Source organism: Schistocerca nitens, chromosome 12 (assembly GCF_023898315.1).
Source record: "Schistocerca nitens isolate TAMUIC-IGC-003100 chromosome 12, iqSchNite1.1, whole genome shotgun sequence".
Lineage (NCBI taxonomy): Eukaryota > Metazoa > Arthropoda > Insecta > Orthoptera > Acrididae > Schistocerca > Schistocerca nitens.
Genome location: NC_064625.1, coordinates 2,228,865 through 2,247,415, shown reverse-complemented (window position 1 = coordinate 2,247,415; position 18,551 = coordinate 2,228,865). Strand labels below are relative to the sequence as shown.

Sequence of the window (18,551 nt, the reverse complement as noted above, 5' to 3'; positions counted from 1 at the left end):
GAGCTCGACATCGTAGCGGTACGTCACCTCGTCTGCTGACTGATAGAGACCGCCGACAGTTGAAGAGTGTCGTAATGTGTAATAGGCAGACATCTATCCAAACCGTCACACAGGAATTCCATACTGCATCAGGATCCACTGCAAGTACTACACCAGTTAGGCGGGAGGTGAGAAAACTTGGATTTCGTGGTTGAGCAGCTGCACATAACCCACACATCACACCGGTAAATTCCAAATGAAGTCTCGCACTGTGTAAGGAGCGTAAACATTGGGGTGGAAAAACGTTGTGTGGAGTGACGAATCACGGTACACAATGTGGCGATCCGATGCCTGGATGTGGATATGGCGAATGCCCGGTGAACGTCATCTGCCAGCGTGTGTAGTGCCAACAGAAAAATTGGGAGGTGGTGGTGTTACGGTGTGGTCACGTTTTTCACGGAGGGGGCTCGCATCCCTTGTTTAGCGTAGCACTATCACAGCACAGGCCTACATTGATGTTTTGAGCACCTTCTCGCTTCCCACCGTCGAAGAGCAATTCGGGGATGGCAACTGCATCTTTCGACACAATCGAGCACCCGTCCATAATGCAGGGCCTGTGGCGCGTTGGTTACACGACAATAACATCCCTGTAATTGACTTGCCTGCACAGGGTTCTGATTTGAATCCTATAGAACACCTTTCGGCTGTTCTGGAACGCCGACTTCGTGCCAGGTCTCACCGACCGACATCGAAACCTCTCCTCAGTGCAGCACTCTGTGAAGAATGGGCTACCATTCCCCAAGAAACCTTCCAGCACCTGATTGAACATTTGACTGTGAGAGTGGAAGCAGTCATGAAGGCTAAGGGTGGGGCAACATCATACTGAATTACAGCATTACCAATGGAGGGTGCAACGAACTTCTAAGTCATTTTCAGCCAGGTGACTGGATAATTTTGATCACATAGTATACTTGTGCTACGCTAATGTAACATGGAAATTGTTCCTACTTTATCTTCTCCAATCAAAATTCCGTCTGAATACACGGATAAATACTAGATACAAAAATATTATTATTATTATTATTATTATTATTATTATTATATACTTGACAAACAGCTAGGAGAGTATAAGGCTGGATTTAGGAAGGGAAGGTCGTTTGCAGAACAAATATTAAACTTAAAGAACATAATAGAAATGAGAAAAAACAGGAACTTAAAATATGTAATTAAATTTGTGGATTTTAAAAAAGCCTATGATTCAATTGACAGAAATACACTGCTTGATATCTTAAAAGAACTGGGACTCGATACTAAAACAACTAAAATAATTAAAGGAACTATGAAAAATACAAAACCGAAAGTAAAATTTAGGGGAGAGCTCTCAAAATCGTTTGAAATAAAGTCAGATGTTCTACAGGGAGATGGTTTGTCACCTCCGCTTTTCAATTGTTTGTTAGAGAAGGTAGTTCGAGAATGGAGGAAGGCCATCAATACTAAAGGAATTCAACTAGGAAGAAATCCAAAGAAGATCACTGTCGACTGTTCAGCCTTCGCAAATAACATGGCATTGATTACAGATTCACTACATAATGCCCAAGAACAAATAAGAGAACTGCAAAAACAAGCAGCCAAAGTATGACTGCAAATATCCTTCAAAAAATACAAAGTTCATTACAAACATCTGTGATGCTCCTAAAAATATTGCAGTTGACAACAATACAAAACACAAAACAGATTTCTTTAAATACCTAGGAGAGTGGATTACACACAATGCGAAAGAGAAGATAGCTATAGAAACTAGAGTGCACAATATGGAAAGAGTGTTTCATATGACCAAAAATGTTTATAACAAAAAATCCTTGTCCTGGAACACAAAATTAAGACACTACCAAACAGCGGCCAGACCTGAAGCTCTGTATGTGGCAGAAACACTTGAACTAAGAAGAAATGGAAATCTTGAGAAACTAGAGAAGGTCAAAAGAAAAATTTTAAGGAAAATACCGAGAGCTAAAAGAAACAATAATGCTGAATACAGGTTAAGACCAAACAGAGAGCTATACTTGAAAATGGAAAAACTAACTGTTGTAATGAGGAAGAGGAGACTATAGTTTTTTGGAGATATATTCAGAGTATGATGTCAGGTTTGTTATGTGGTGTTGTTTTATCTGTTATAATTTGTATTCATCATTCTCCAGTACATTTTGTGGTGCATACTTGTATGTGGGAACGTGTTGTGTTATAAGTTTATGTTGTAAGGCAAGCTGTTGATGTATTATTTTTGCTACATTGTCATGTCTTCCGGGGTATTCTGTATTTGCTAGTATTGTACATCCGCTTGTGATGTGATCTACTGTTTCTATTTGTTGTTTGCAAAGTCTGCATTTATCTGTTGTGGTATTGGGATCTTTAATATGCTTGCTGTAATATCTGGTGTTTATTGTTTGATCCTGTATTGCAATCATGAATCCTTCCGTCTCCCTGTATATATTGCCTTTTCTTAGCCATGTGTCGGATGCGTCTTGATCGATGTGTGGCTGTGTTAGATGATACGGGTGCTTGCCATGAAGTGTTTTCTTTTTCCAATTTACTTTCTTCGTATCTGTTGATGTTATGTGATCTAAAGGGTTGTAGAAGTGGTTATGTAATTGCAGTGGTGTAGCCGATGTATTTATATGAGTGATTGCCTTGTGTATTATTATTATTATTATTTATTGAGACATCTCTCCAACATAACAATACACTTGGGACTTAGAGCAAGTATTACACAAGTACTCAACACTCTCTCATCAAGATGTTCTCCTAGGTATTTCAATCTCGATTATCCTCTCTTTTGGCACAAAATCTTATCATTGCTATCTGTACATTTTGGTTTGTCCTCTCCTTGTTCTTCCCTCAGTTTCCCACCCTAGTATTAGTCTTGGTATTCTTATCTACCCCATTCTTGTTACATGTCTGTATCACTGTAACCCATTCTTGTTACGTGTCCATATCACTGAAATTTTCTTCAACCCATCACAATGCATATTCCTTGTTCCACTTCCACTGTCTTTATAACTTTGCTCGAAGAAAGCTCTGTACATATTATAAAGACTGGAAAGTTGCAGAGATCACACCCGTACTCACAAAAATAAACAGGAGCATTCTACGGAATTGCAGATACATATCAGTGACTTCAACTTGCAGTTAGATTTTGTGACACAAAGAAAATGGTTCAAATGGCTCTGAGCACTATGGGACTTAACTTCTGAGGTCATCAGTCCCCTAGAACTTAGAACTACTTAAACCTAACTAACCTAAGGACATCATACACATCCACGCCCGAGGCAGGATTCAAACCTGCGACCGTAGCGGTCGCGCGGTTCCGGACTGTAGCGCCTAGAACCGCTTGGCCACTCCGGCCGGCTTTTGTGACACACACTGTGTTTGAACATTATGAATTAACTCTAAGAAAACCATCTATTGGCACAAAGCAGTGATTCAGAAAATACCCCTTTGTGAAATACAAGCAGTTCTTTAGTCACAGGAAGTAGTGAGTACTATTGACAGGGCTTTGTAAGAGGGTTCTATATTTCTGTATTTTCAGGAGGCTTTCGAAATCATTCCTCACATTCCAAACAAGTTGTGCGCCTACGGGGTCTCGTCTCAGTTGTGAGATCAAATTCGTGACTTTCTGTCAGGAACAGACAGCAAGACGTCGAGTAAAATATAAGTGATATCTGACATCCTCCGAGGAAGTGTTATATGCCCTCTGCTGTTCATAATCTGCGTTAATCAGTTAGGAGACATTTTGAGCAGCACTCTTAGATTATTTGCAGATGATACTGTCACGTACCATCTAATAAAGTCATCAGAAGATCAAACCCTGCAAAATGATTTAGACAAGATATCTAAATGGTGCAAAAGTGAATCTAAATAATGACAAGTGGGAGTTCATAAACACAAGCACTAAGGGGGCTAAATTTTGGTAACACGATAAAGCACAAACATGTGAAGCGTGTTAATTCAACTAAATACTTACAGTTACAGCTACGAACAACTTAAATTAGAACAATCACACAGAAAATGTTGCAGGAAAGGTGAACCGAAGACTGTGTTCTGAGAAGATGCAGCAGGTCTACTAAAGAGACCACGTACGGTACGCTCGTCCGTCCTCTTCTCGACTACAGCTGTGCGGTACAGAATCCATACCACACGAGATCGAGGAAGAGCAGCGAAGAAGAGCAGCAAAATAGGGGAGAGGGTGTCACGGATACGATAGAGGAGATGGGGTTGCAATTATTAAAAAAGAGGTGTTTTTCACTGTGGTGAGATCTTTTCACAAAATTTCAATCGTGAATTTCCCTTCTGAATGCAGACACATTTTGTCAGTGTCAACCTACGTAGGGAAAAATTACCAATGCAGTAAGATAAAAGAAACCTGAACTCACAATGATAGATTCGAGAGTTTGTTACTTCTGTGTGCAGTTCGAGTGGAACGGAAGAGAAATAGTCCGAAGTGATCCGACGGAACCTATGCCGGGCACATAAATACGAACTGCACAGCAGTCTTGTAGAGGAGACCACTTTACCGAGCAGGCTCCGTGCGTTGCCGAGCTGCAGCTGCAGGCCGTTCTTGTCGGCCTCGCAGGAGACGATCCTCCGGCGCAGACCGTCCACCTCCGCAGCCGCCTCCGCCCTCGCCGCCTCCACCTCTCGCGACAGCCGCTGCACCTCCCGCGTCCGCACTTCGTACAGCACCCGTAGCTGCTCCGCGCTTTCGTAACCTGAGTGTCGAGAGGCAGAATGGCTCGAACAGATCGTAAAGTAAATAATTTGTGGACGAGTTATGCGCTCTTTTAACTGTAATGTACTGTAACTCTTTCAAACAAAAAAACTGTGCCCAGCAGCTGGAAAAAAAGGAAAGCTCACATCTGTCCACAAAATGGATAACTAACATCTGATATATTTGGTGTACATTTGTTTTTGAATGAGACAAAGTATTCTGAGCTCAAACATAATGAATTATCTCAAATAGGACAACCTCTTCTCTGAAAAACCAGCACAAATTCCTACAACATTAGTAATGTGAAAACCAATTAGTGCATTTCTCCTACGAGATCACGAAACTGCACCAGAATAACTACATCACCACTTCTTAACAAAAGTGGGATTACGTCGGGTATCAAATGAAATTTGTTACCGGACTGACGATTTCTCAGTACGGAGGATGCCGACTCTGCGGAGACTCTTCGACCGAAGTGTAAGTCACTTCAGGCGTGCCACAGCGTCCCGCGTTTGGACCACTGCCGTTCGTGTCGTATATTAATGACTCGCGAGACAATTTAAACAGTAACTTCAGACTTTTTGCAGATGACACAGTTATCTATAACGAAGAAATGTGTGAAAAAAATGTTGCAGGTCTCGAGCTTTCAAAGTGGTGCAGACATTGGCAACTTGCTTCAGATTTTCACAAATGTAAAATTGAGCACTTCACAAAATGAAAAAACACGGTACCCTACGACTACAATACCAGTTAGTCAACTGATGCAAATACCTGGGTGTGACAATTTGTCGGGACACGGAATGGAATCGTGACACAGGCTCAGACTCGGGTAAACCGGGTTGCAGACTTTGATTCATTCACAGATTGCTGAGGGGATGCAATCAGTCTGCAAAGGAGACTGCTTACAAAAAACTAATGTTCTGCAATGTGGAATACTGTTCAAGTGTGGGAACCCTTTCCAAAAACCACTGGCCGAGGGTACTGGAGGGCAGCACATACAGACACAGTTTTGTACACAAGGAAGAATCTCACAGAAATGCCAAATCGTTTTAAGTGGGAGATACTCAGAAACGGACACGATCTGTATTGCGACTGCCTATTTAAAAGGTTTCGAGATCCCGTATTAAGGGAGGAACGTAAGAATGTACTGCAGACACCTACATACGATTCTCCTGGAAACTGCAAACGAAAGCATTAGATTAATTACTGCACGTACGCAGGAATTCTAGCAGTCAGTTGTTCCGCTCTCTATACACAAACAGAATGGTGAGGCTCATTAATCTGTGGCACGTAGGGAAGTACCCTCTGCCGTGCTCTACACAGTGGTTAGCGGAGTACAGGCATATCTATAGGTTCACAGAATGCAAGCTGTCACGATCGGACTCGGATGACTTCCAGGACGTGAGGTCGTGGTCCGAGAAACTCTTCTGTTCCTGACATTTTGCCAGGACTGCACTCAGCAGAGGAGTGCCTCTGAGGATGTCCGGTGCAGTCGTGGACAAAACATCAGGAGCAGAGGAGTTTCTCGGACCACGACCTCACGTCCCGGAAGGTTTACCTACAGGTTGCTGGGTCGAATAAAGGAAAGACGAAAATAACCGTCAGTCACAAATCACAGATACAGATTTTTCTGCATTTTAGAAAATTATGTTCTACATACTTGAAGCAAACGACACAGCAAAGAAGTGAGAGTCTAGAACGAACTCTCAATACGTGCGCCTCATACGCAGTTTCGTCACTCTCCGCCTCCGTCTCCAGTGCTCGTCAACTTGATACCGACTGACGTCGTTTACATCTTCCCGAGAAGCAGGTCTTTACGTAATATTCTCTCTCCATTTTTCTGTCTTGCAACATTCTCTTCTCAGCACGTAACTGTTTACAAGTCTGTTTTTCTCTCTCACTCAGTACCTACACCTATATTATCTTCTTATCCCTTTAATCATTCCTTCAAATGCATCGATGACTTTTGTCTCCAAGCTGTGTCCTAGCCAGTTTTTCTCTCTATTTATCATCTCCTGTGATTTCTGTTTCCTCTCGGCAATTCTTAATATACGAGACCAATGCCTCCAAATTTTTTATTCCGTTCTCAGTGTCACATCACGCATTTTACCGGGGCAACTTTCTCCTTCACTGACACGACTCACGACCCTCTGCTGCTACAGGGGTTCGTATTGTAGTGTGTAACATTGCAGTGTGTAATGTAGCTACACCTGTAGATGAGAAACAGCTCAGAAAACTGAAACCACAAATTCAAAGGTTCGCCCACAGGTACGGCTGCCTCTCCTTCGGCACGACCGACGCCAGACCGCACACGAGTACCGAGACAGCTTCGACGATCCGACACCTCAGAGTCCACCGTCGTCCACCGTCGACTGTCCGTACGGTCCCGACGTGCCCCCCCCCCCCCCCCTTCCAATTTTCGTCTGTTTTCGAAACTGAAGAACACCTTCGAGGTCTTCACTCCGAGTTCACTCTCTCGTCAGGAGACGCGTGACTGTGTCACAAAATAAATGTGCGTACGTGAAGGATAGAGGTGTAGAATGTTAATAAAATTTTGTTTTCTGGAAAATTTTCAGATTGTAGCTGGATGACATCGACAGCTGGTGACTGTTCGGTCGTCTTCAGGTGAGTGTCTGGCACTGGAGACTATTAGTTCACATCATTAACTTTACTGAAAAGTAACAATCCAGACATAATCCGTAAACTTCACAGAATACTTTTCTTGTTGGGTAAATATTGAGAATCAAAATTCGTTTCATTTAGAAATCTTTAAGAGTTTTCAGATAAAAAGTTCAGAGCTATTACTTTTCAGCACACCCTCGTATTTTCACCTTCTTCCCCTATCGACCACATCTCAGGCCCGTATGAGACGACACTTCAAACTTAGTACCTGACCAGTTCTTTACCAGTCCATTTAATTCTGAGCAAAATAGCTCTTTCTTTCTGCTAATACCGACAACGTTATTGCACAACTGGTTTTGCTTAATAGAATACGTGCCGTGTCCTCCTCAACTACTGGAAACTACATTGTGTGTTTCATCACTTTACATTATCTGAAACTATACTGGTCGTACGGCCACCCTACTTTTTCCAGGACGTACTTCTTTCTCGATAAAATTCTGTGTCGGTAATTGCTGCTCCTGTTAGTGCAGTATAAAATACCAAATAAATTCACTCACTTCATTTCACACAGGTGCCGAAGGTAACTATACAAACAATTCGGAGAAGAGCAGCCGTTACACGTCAGTCAGAATCGATCAAACGAGCTGCAGTATATTTCGATACTCGATCCAGACATTCACCAATTCCAGCTGTTAATAGACAACTACAAGTACAGTTACATCAACACCGATACCCTACAAGCCACTGACCAGTACGCAGCAGACAGTGTATTGCACCGATATTATCGGTCGACTGCCCCCGTTTCGCTGCACTCCCCATAATCTATCTTATCTTACCCTCACGATAGTTATTTGTGGTACACGACGGCAGCAGTATAACGATTGCAAAGTCTTCTTCAAATACAGTGTTCCCTAAAATTTTTTTGTGTTTCATTTGTGCCACACAACAACAAGGTGAGAAGCACACTCCCTTTCTTCCCGAGATTCCCGTTTGAGCTCCCCTGGAACTGACGTTACACCTTCGTATAGGCTAAACCCACCTCTTACAATCGTAGCACAGTGTCTCCGACTCGTCAGATGAAGGGTCGGAACACTACTACAGAAGTGGTCACTCTGACATCTCGTGAACGGCCCCCTTTAGAGAAGCACCGCATTCTCCCAGAACCAAACCTACTGTGTACTGTGCCGAGCCTTCCATTTGTCCATTCTGATACAGATTTCGTGTGTCGGTCTCATTTTGTGCCATTTTTTACTATTACCTCCAAATACACGAACGACTTGACACTCTCAAAATGTTCACCACTGAACGTAAAGTAATGCTTTTGATGAACAACATTATCTCTCACAAATGTGAAGCAGCTACTAACCAATAACACGACAGAGCAATGAGTATTAATTAGCAGAATGTCTAGGAACAAAAGGATCTGAGACATATTTTGACTTCTAGTTGTCGTTCTTTTCAGCCCGAAGACTGGTCTGCCGCAGCTCTGGATGCCAGTGCACCCGGAGTAAGCCTCTCGCCTCTGCGTGCCCACTGCACCCGACACCCTTTTACACCTTCTAACTACACACGAGCCTCACTCCACCTCTACAACTTTTATTTCACATACTTCCGACCGTTACCAAACTCGTGGCTGCTCGACACTTCACGACGTATCCTAACATCCGATCCGTTCTTTTAGTCAAATTGATCACAAATTTCTTTTTCTGCAATTCGATTCAGTATCTCCACATTTATAATTCGATCGACACCTCTACCCTTCAGCATTCTTCGTAAGTTTTTACTCTCTTCCATTTCGAAGTGGTTACTGTCCGCATTTCACTTCTATACGAGGCGACACTCCGGATAAATACCTTCAGGGAAGACTTCCCGACACTAAAATTATTCTCAGTTTCGGCAGTGCTTTTCTCGGTACAGTCGGTCTACATTTTACATCCTCTCGACTTCGACCGTCAATTATTTCGCCGCTTCAGAAGCTAATTTCCTCGGCACCGACCGATTTACTGCGACTACATTCCGTTAGCCCCAGCAAAATCTCTGCAACAGCAGCAGCAGCTTTCAGAAAAATAAGCACCGATTCATCTCGTGTTAGACTGTACGTGTCAGTGCTAGAGATTACATTGTGCTTCAGCAGGATTTTGAGAAAGGAGATTCCTTACACCAATTAACAGCACTAGGGGATATTTCCAGGTGTCTAAAATAGAAAGAAGGAGGAGCATTACATGTTAATGGAAGTAGTCTGAACCAGCTTCACTTTGCAGATGACATTTTACTGTTTCGCCCGCGGTGAAGTGTGACAGGACCGTCGCTATTCTCTATACATGTAAATGATTTGGCAGACAGGATGGGCAGCAATCTGCAGTCATTCACTGACGGTGCTGTGGTGTGTGGGACAATGTCAAAGTTGAGTGACCAGGAGGATACGGGATGACTTGTAGAAAATTTCTAGTTGCTGTGACGAATGACAGCTGCTCGTAATGTCAAAAAATGTAAGCTAATGTTGGAAAAACAAATCCGTGATTTTCAGATACAGTATCCCACGTGACACAGTCAAGTCATTCATATACCTGGGCATAAAACTGCGAAGCGGTACGAAACGGAACGAGGACTCGACAATCGTGGTAGGGGAGGCGAACAGTCGACTTCGATTTATTGGAAGAATTTTAGGAAAGTGTGGTTCGTTTGTAATGGAGATTGCATACGGGATGCTAGTATGACCTTCTTTCGAGTACTGCTCGAGTGTTTGAGGTCCACACCGGGTCAGATTGAAAGAAGCAATTCAGAGGCAACCTGCTAGATTTGTTACTGGTAGGTTCAATCAGCATGCAAGTGTTACAGATACGATTTGGGAGCTCAGATGGGAATTCCACGAGGGAAGAAGACATTCATTTTCACAAAAAGTACTGAGAAAGTTTAGAAAACAGGCATTCGAAGCTGACTGCAGAACGATCCTAGTTCCACCGACGTGCATTTCGTGTAAGGACCACGGAGATAAGATACGAAAAATGAGAGCTCGTACGGAGGCATACACACAGAAGTTGTTTCCTCACTCTATCTCTGAGCGGAACAGAAAAGGAAATGACTAGTTGTACTACAGGATACCCTCTGCCACGCACCGTACGGTGGCTTGCGGAGTACGTATGTACGTGTACATGTAGAAGATAAGCTTCAAATAGAACAACTTGAAAGTAGTTTGAAAGTAGACCTGAAAATCAGTTTTAACAAGGTTACAATAAAGTACAATCAACAAAATCGGCTTCTGCTTCATTGTGCACTTCAAAAAAATATTTTTCTCAGCAAAATCATATAAAATTCAAGGAATGTATTAAAATTAGTATTTTGCAAAAAATTGTTATTCAGTATGGAAATTCCAAAGATGAGTAACTCGCTCCAGTGGTGCTACACTGCAATGACTGTGTATAATGAGGAAAGTAGTAGTTGTTGTTGTGGTCTTCAGTCCTGAGACTGGTTTGATGCAGCTCTCCATGCTACTCTATCCTGTGCCAGCTTCTTCATCTCCCAGTACCTACTGCAACCTACATCCTTATGAATCTGCTTGGTGTATTCATCCCTTGGTCTCCCTCTACGATTTTTACCCTCCACGCTGCCCTCCAATGCTAAATTTGTGATCGCTTGATGCCTCAGAACATCTCCTACCAACCGATCCCTTCTTCTAGTCAAGTTGTGCCACAAGCTCCTCTTCTCCCCAATCCTATTCAGTACCTCCTCATTAGTTACGTGATCTACCCACCTTATCTGCAGCATTCTTCTGTAGCACCACATTTCGAAAGCTTCTATTCTCTTCTTGTCCAAACTAGTTATCGTCCATGTTTCACTTCCACACATGGCTACACTCCATACAAATACTTTCAGAAACAACTTCCTGACACTTAAATCTATAATCGATGTTAACAAATTTCTCTTCTTCAGAAACGCTTACCTTGCCATTGCCAGTCTACATTTTATATCCTCTCTACTTCGACCTCATCAGTTATTTTACTCCCCAAATAGCAAAACTCCTTTACTACTTTAAGTGTCTCATTTCCTAATCTAATTCCCTCAGCATCACCCGATTTAATTTGACTACATTCCATTATCCTCGTTTTGCTTTTGTTGATGTTCATCTTATATCCTCCCTTCAAGACACCATCCATTCCGTTCAACTGCTCTTCCAAGTCCTTTGCTGTCTCTGACAGAATTACAATGTCATCGGCGAACCTCAAAGTTTTTATTTCTTCTCCATGGATTTTAATACCTACTCCGAATTTTTCTTTTGTTTCCTTTACTGCTTGCTCAATATACAGATGAATAACATCGGGGAGAGGCTACAACCCTGTCTCACTCCCTTCCCAACCACTGCTTCCCTTTCATACCCCTCGACTCTTATAACTGCCATCTGGTTTCTGTACAAATTGTAAATAGCCTTTCGCTCCCTGTATTTTTCCCCTGCCACCTTTAGAATTTGATAGAGAGTATTCCAATCAACATTGTCAAAAGCTTTCTTTAAGTCTACAAATGCTGGAAATGTAGGTTTGCCTTTCCTTAATCTTTCTTCTAAGATAAGTCGTAGGGTCAGTATTGCCTCATGTGTTCCAACATTTCTGCGGAATCCAAACTGATCTTCCCCGAGGTCGACTTCTATCGGTTTTTCCATTCGTCTGTAAATAATTCGCGATAGTATTTTGCAGCTGTGACTTATTAAACTGACAGTTCGGTAATTTTCACATCTGTCAACACCTGCTTTCTTTGGGATTGGGATTATTATATTCTTCTTGAAGTCTGAGGGTATTTCGTCTGTCACATACATCTTGCTCACCAGATGGTAGAGTTTTGTCAGGACTGGCTCTCCCAAGGTTGTCAGTAGATCTAATGGAATGTTGTCTACTCCGGGGGCCTTGTTTCGACTCAGGTCTTTCAGTGCTCTGTCAAACTCTTCACGCAATATCCTATCTCCCATTTCATCTTCATCTACATCCTCTTTCATTTCCATAATATTGTCCTCAAGTACATCACCCTTGTATAGGCCCTCTATATACTCCTCCCACCTTTCTGCTTTTCCTTCTTTGCTTAGAACTGGGTTTCCATCTGAGCTCTTGATATTCGTGCAAGTGGTTCTCTTCTCTCCAAAGGTCTCTTTAATTTTCCTGTAGGCAGTATCTATCTTACCCCTAGTGAGATAAGCCTCTACATCCTTACATTTGTCCTCTAGCTATCCCTGCTTAGCCTTTTTGCACTTCCTGTCGATCTCATTTTTGAGACGTTTGTATTCTTTTTGCCTGCTTCATTTACTGCATTTTTATATTATCTCCTTTCATCAATTAAATTCAATATTTATATATAAAACAAAGATGATGTGACTTACCGAACGAAAGCGCTGGCAGGTCGATAGACACACAAACAAACACAAACACACACACAAAATTCAAGCTTTCGCAACAAACTGTTGCCTCATCAGGAAAGAGGGGAAGGAGAGGGAAAGATGATGTTTGTTTGTGTGTCTATCGACCTGCCAGCGCTTTCGTTCGGTAAGTCACATCATCTTTGTTTTTACATATATTTTTCCCACGTGGAATGTTTCCTTCTATTATATTGATATCAGTAATTTGAACCCAACAATTACGTTTGTTATTGTCACTGTTGCATTTCGAAATCTTTTCTGTCGTCTTATTTTCTCTTTCGAAAAGGTCTTTAAATATGTCTGCAAGTGTCTGTATATGTGTGGATGGATATGTGTGTGTGTGCGCGCGCGAGTGTATACCTGTCCTTTTTTCCCCCTAAGGTAAGTCTTTCCGCTCCCGGGATTGGAATGACTCCTTACCCTCGCCCTTAAAACCCACATTCTTTCGTCTTTCCCTCTCCTTCCCCTCTTTCCTGATGAGGCAACAGTTTGATGCGAAAGCTTGAATTTTGTGTGTGTGTGTGTGTGTGTGTGTGTGTGTGTGTGTGTGTGTGTCTATCGAGCTGCCAGCGCTTTCGTTCGGTAAGTCACATCATCTTTGTTTTTACATATAAATTCAATATTTCTTCTTTTACCCAAGGGTTTCTACTAGCCCTTGTCTTTTTACCAATTTGATCCTCTGCTGCCTTCACTATTTCATCCCTCAAAGCTACCCATTCTTCTTCTACTGTATTTCTTTCCCCCATTCCTGTCAATTGTTCCCTTATGCTCTCCCTGAAACTCTGTACAATCTCTGGTTCTTTCAGTTTATCCAGGTCCCATCTCCTTAAATTCCCACCTTCTTGCAGTTTCTTCAGTTTTAATCTACAGTTCATAACCAATAGATTGTGGTCAGAGTCCACATCTGCCCCTGGATATGTCTTACAATTTAAAACCTGGTTCCTAAATCTCTGTCTTACCATTATATAATCTATCTGATACCTTTTAGTATCTCCAGGGTTCTTCCACATTATACAGCCTTCTTTTATGATTCTTAAACCAAGTATTAGCTATGATTAAGTTATGCTCTGCGCAAAATTCTACCAGGCGGCTTCCTCTTTCATTTCTTCCCCCCAATCCATATTCACCTACTATGTTTCCTTCTCTCCCTTTTGCTAGTGATGAATTCCAGTCACCCATGACTATTAAATTTTCGTCTCCCTTCACTACCTGAATAATTTCTTTCATCTCATCATACATTTCATCAATTTCTTTGTCATCTGCAGAGCTAGTTGGCATATAAACTTGTACTACTGTAGTAGGTGTGGGCTTCGTATCTATCTTGGCCACAATAATGCGTTCACTATGCTGTTTGTAGTAGCTTACCCGCACGCCTATTTTTTTTATTCATTATTAAACCTACTCCTGCATTACCTCTATTCGATTTTGTGTTTATAACCCTGTACTCACCTGACCAAAAGTCTTGTTCCTCCTGCCACCGAACTTCACTATTTCCCACTATATCTAACTTCAACCTATCCATTTCCCTTTTTAAATTTTCTAACCTACCTGCCCGATTAAGGGATGTGACATTCCACACTCTGATCTGTAGAACGCCAGTTTTCTTTCTCCTGATAACAACGTCCTCTTGAGTAGTCCCCGCCTGGAGATCCGAATGGGGGACTGTTTTACCTCCGGAATATTTTATCCAAGAAGATGCCATCATCATTTAACCATACCGTAAAGCTGCATGCCCTCGGGAAAAATTACGGCTGTAGTTTCCCCTTGCTTTGAGCCATTCACAGTACCAGCACAGTGAGTCCGTTTTGGTTATTGTTACAAGGACAGATCAGTCAATCATCCAGACTGTTGCCCCTGCAACTACTGAGAAGGCTGCTGCCCCTTTTCAGGAACCACACATTTGTCTGGCCTCTCAACAGATACCCCTCCGTTGAGGTCGCACCTACGGTACAGCTATCTGTATCGTCGAGGCACGCAAGCCTCCCCACCGACGGCAAGGTCCACGGTTCATGGCGGGGATGTGGAAAGTACAAAGTAAAATATTAAGCAAAACTTCAGAAAATGACAGTCTTTCCACAAAGGACTGTCGGTTTATAATAGGTCGTGGTAAAGTAACAAAATAGTATTGACATTACTTAATAGGAAGTATCTATGCAACACACAAAGCCACATTAGGGCAGAGAACACGTAAAGTCCAAAATTGGAGCCCTTAAAACACTTAACAGATGTAAATTTCTCTTTTGTTTTACTTAATCAATTTAAACATCGTGTGCCTATGTCTTTTATATATTTTGGCACGACGAAATACAGAGAAAGAAGCTTAAAATTGTGGTCCTATGTAAGAGAAAGCCTTATGGCCCTAATCAGATCAGGTTACATAAATAAATAAAACCTCCGTCCAAATACTTGTACCGTAAACACTCCAGTAAAAAGCATTACAAATTAAAAAAACTGGGTTATTACAGATGGATGGGAAAAAAAATATACAGTAGAGTGAAAGTGTCTCAGAGTGCTCGTGGTAAACTACACAGAGTTTTAAAAACATCCGTTCCCTACCAGTTCGTACACCGTTCCAAATTGTGCAGGTGTCAGTTCGTACTTCTCTGAGCCCTGTACACAATGGAGGAGGGGCAGTACTACACAATATTTGAATACTTTAACCCAGTTCCCTGACAGAAGGAGAAGGACCGATACACTCCGTCTTCACCTCTCCGGCCCACCCCTACCGCATTCAGATTCTCGTTCCCGAAATTCGTAATAAAGACCACGGCACAGATTCTTCCCACTCGACTGGAAAGCTGAAAGCAATTGACACAATTTTCTCTGTGCAGCATACAACTCTGAGTTTCCTTTAAAAATTGTTAACAAACTGGTATTCTCAACTAATTCTTTCCAGTGCAAACACATTTGCTACATTAATTTTTATTTTTGATGGCGCAGAAAAAATCTGACAGAATAAAATTATTTCAACCAAACGTGTTCAATTAGATTGCAAGGGTACCGACACGCACCCTATACTCGAATGATCCAATCTGCCCTTACACGTCTCCACTACAGGGCAGCGGGGTCGGTGACAGGCTGCCTGCCTCCTGCCTCCTGCCTCTCGATTCCAGAAGGCGGGCATCGGTACCCGGAGACCGCACCGCGCAAAGGTGCGGCTCGGTCGAGATGGAGCGCACCCGTGGGGCCGATCCCGAGTGCTCGCACTGCCCACATTCCCACGTGCGAGTAAAGTATTTGGAAGAAAACTGTGGAAAGTTGCGCTAGAGTCATCACACGAGTAAGACGAGTACGTGTGTGAGTGAAGTGAGACTTCTGAAGCTCGGGACGAACTCCGAATCGGACGAATTGTTATATAACAAAAAGCGAGGAATCGGCAACGGTAAACTTGCGTAAGCTCGTGATAAATGAGTGACTGCAACTGTAGTGTGAGTACCGTCAGACTGAGTAGGAACGTTATACTCCAATTTAAAGTGGAATAAATTATCCGTGTAGTAAAAACGTGTGCACATAATGCAACCAGTTCATTACTATTAGAATATTTTGGAAGCCGACAAATTGCAGGGCAGTGCGGGAGGCTAGTACGGCACGCACTACGGACTCACAGTCACAATTTTAGTTATCGGCACACGTACCGTGGGAGTAAGTTCGCTCTCCGATCCCATTTTGGGCTCACCCTACCCTATCGGAGTACTTTACGGGGCCGGGAAAGGTGACCCGCCGATAAACCGAACTGGAGGCCACCGCCAGACTGCAGCCGGCCGGCGGCAGGACACTCTACCGTTCGGGACGTGCTCCGTTTTGCTCGCTACCTCACGACCCGAGCCGTCCGGGTACTATCTCCTCGACATCACTTTCTTCGAATTACGTAAACGGGAGTCGAAGTTGCGGCACGTCCGCCGTTCCCGTAATCCTCCCGGCATCCGCCTCCGCGGGCCCTCCCCCGCTGACCTACCGCCGCCACTCACTCGTCCTCCCTTCCCGATCCGAGTGCTCCGCGCCCCCGTCCCGTGCGCTCGCCGCCCCTCCCTCCGGGACGTCGGCCGCACTTTCCCTCCCACTGCTCGCGCCCTTCCTCCCCTCGCCCACTCGGTCCGACACGACCCCGCCGTAGCTTCGAAAAGTATTCGTCGGAAAGCTACGAAAGTTCTCTCTGTAATTTGTGCGCCTTTCGAAAACTCGACACCTCTACTATTCGATCGGTTATTATTTTTAATCCTTTGACTGTTTAACTGATGAAGATACACGTTCTATTTTTCTGGGATATTATTTGTTATATCTTAATCACACCAGTTCATCAAACAATCTGTTCCCCAGTTTTTAAACTTCCCGCATTCCCTTTTTATCTAGTGGTCGCCTGCAACTTTACGCTCACAGATCGAGTCTCAGATGTACACAATCTTCCAGGGTCGATAACCGAGCTGTACTGTCGTAACTCGGCTTCGTCGATAATTGCATTCTTGTCGTAAAATCTTTTTATCGTCCTGCAGGCCGGTAAAGTTTTAAGATCCGACGCAATTGCTCCTCGTTCGAGCCCATTTAGTAATTTAATTTCTCGACCCATTTCCACAGTCTGTTTTCGTACATTACGGTTAGACAGTCAGTCAGTTTCACATTCCGCAGACCATTTTCGAGATAAAAAGTAATGACGTGGAACGAGTAAATTTAAAGTCACATTGCAAAATAATTTGTACATATGGCTACATTCTGAACATTTATAAGTTTCTTTTAATAAATATACAGATGTGATTATATGAGTTTGTAATTCCTACCTACCACCTTTCAGACATTACAATAACAGAAATTCTTCTATGGAATAGAAGGAGTTGTCAAGGAGAAACTTTTCCAAATTGTTTTCAAATTTTGCTTCATTGTGTCAGCTACACGATCAAAAATTTTTGTTGCAGCACTGTGCACCCGTTTTGTGCTAAAGACAACTTTAACATGGAGTAAATAAACATCATTTTACTTCTGGTACTGCAGTTACATATGTCATTGTTCCTCTCAAACTGTAGTGAATTATTTACAACAAACTACATGAGGGAATAAATATACTGTGAAGCAGCAGTCAGAATGCTCAACTCCTTACAAAGATGTTTACAAGATGATCAGGGGTGAACACCACATATTGTTAAAACAATATGGGTAAAGATACGTTGCTATGTCAAGTTGTAGACAGGCGCAATTAAAATACTCTTACACATAACCTCTCAGTCACAGCCTATATAGGAAAATGAAATAGAAACACACACCAGGCGTTAACACGAGCGAGCACAGCCCACACACACACGATGCTCGCACCAAATTGTGCTGTGTGCAGCTTCATGTGTCATCTTTATGGTAAGTAGCGACATATTTTTCCTACATTGTTCATGTTCCAACCTGGTATGTATAAAAACAATGGAAAATCCGGGATAGAAAAAAAAGTTTATCTAGTCTTCCCACTTCACGTATGAAAATTATGAGGCCTATTATCTTCTCTACTGTGCTGGCACGCAAGAACTCTGTTCACGAAATTCACCATTACTGCACGACAAGCTCGCACGTGAATTTTGCTGACGATTAGTCGAATTTCCTCTTTCGAGTCACAGATGTTTCTGGGTGTATCGGAATATACTGTCGACTCGAGATGACCCCGAAGAAAAAAGTCACGAGGAGTTACGTCGCACGACCTCGCCGGTCGTCGTGCGAAATGAGGTGATCCGAAAAATGCTCGTGGAGGACCGAATTATTTTGCGAGGAGTACGACAGGTGGCACCGTGCTGCCAAAACTACGACTCTTCAGTGTCC

The 18,551-nt window shown here is 42.8% G+C and overlaps 1 protein-coding gene across 1 annotated transcript in view; it reads right to left on the bottom strand.

Moving 5' to 3' along the window:
- Window positions 1-18,551, bottom strand: part of LOC126215301 (trichohyalin-like) — a 262,572-nt gene that overhangs the window by 185,362 nt on the left and 58,659 nt on the right. Inside the window, exon 5 of the mRNA XM_049941984.1 lies at window positions 4,548-4,742. Within this exon, the coding sequence (XP_049797941.1) occupies window positions 4,548-4,742 (195 nt within the window). The remainder of the gene's footprint in view (window positions 1-4,547; window positions 4,743-18,551) is intronic.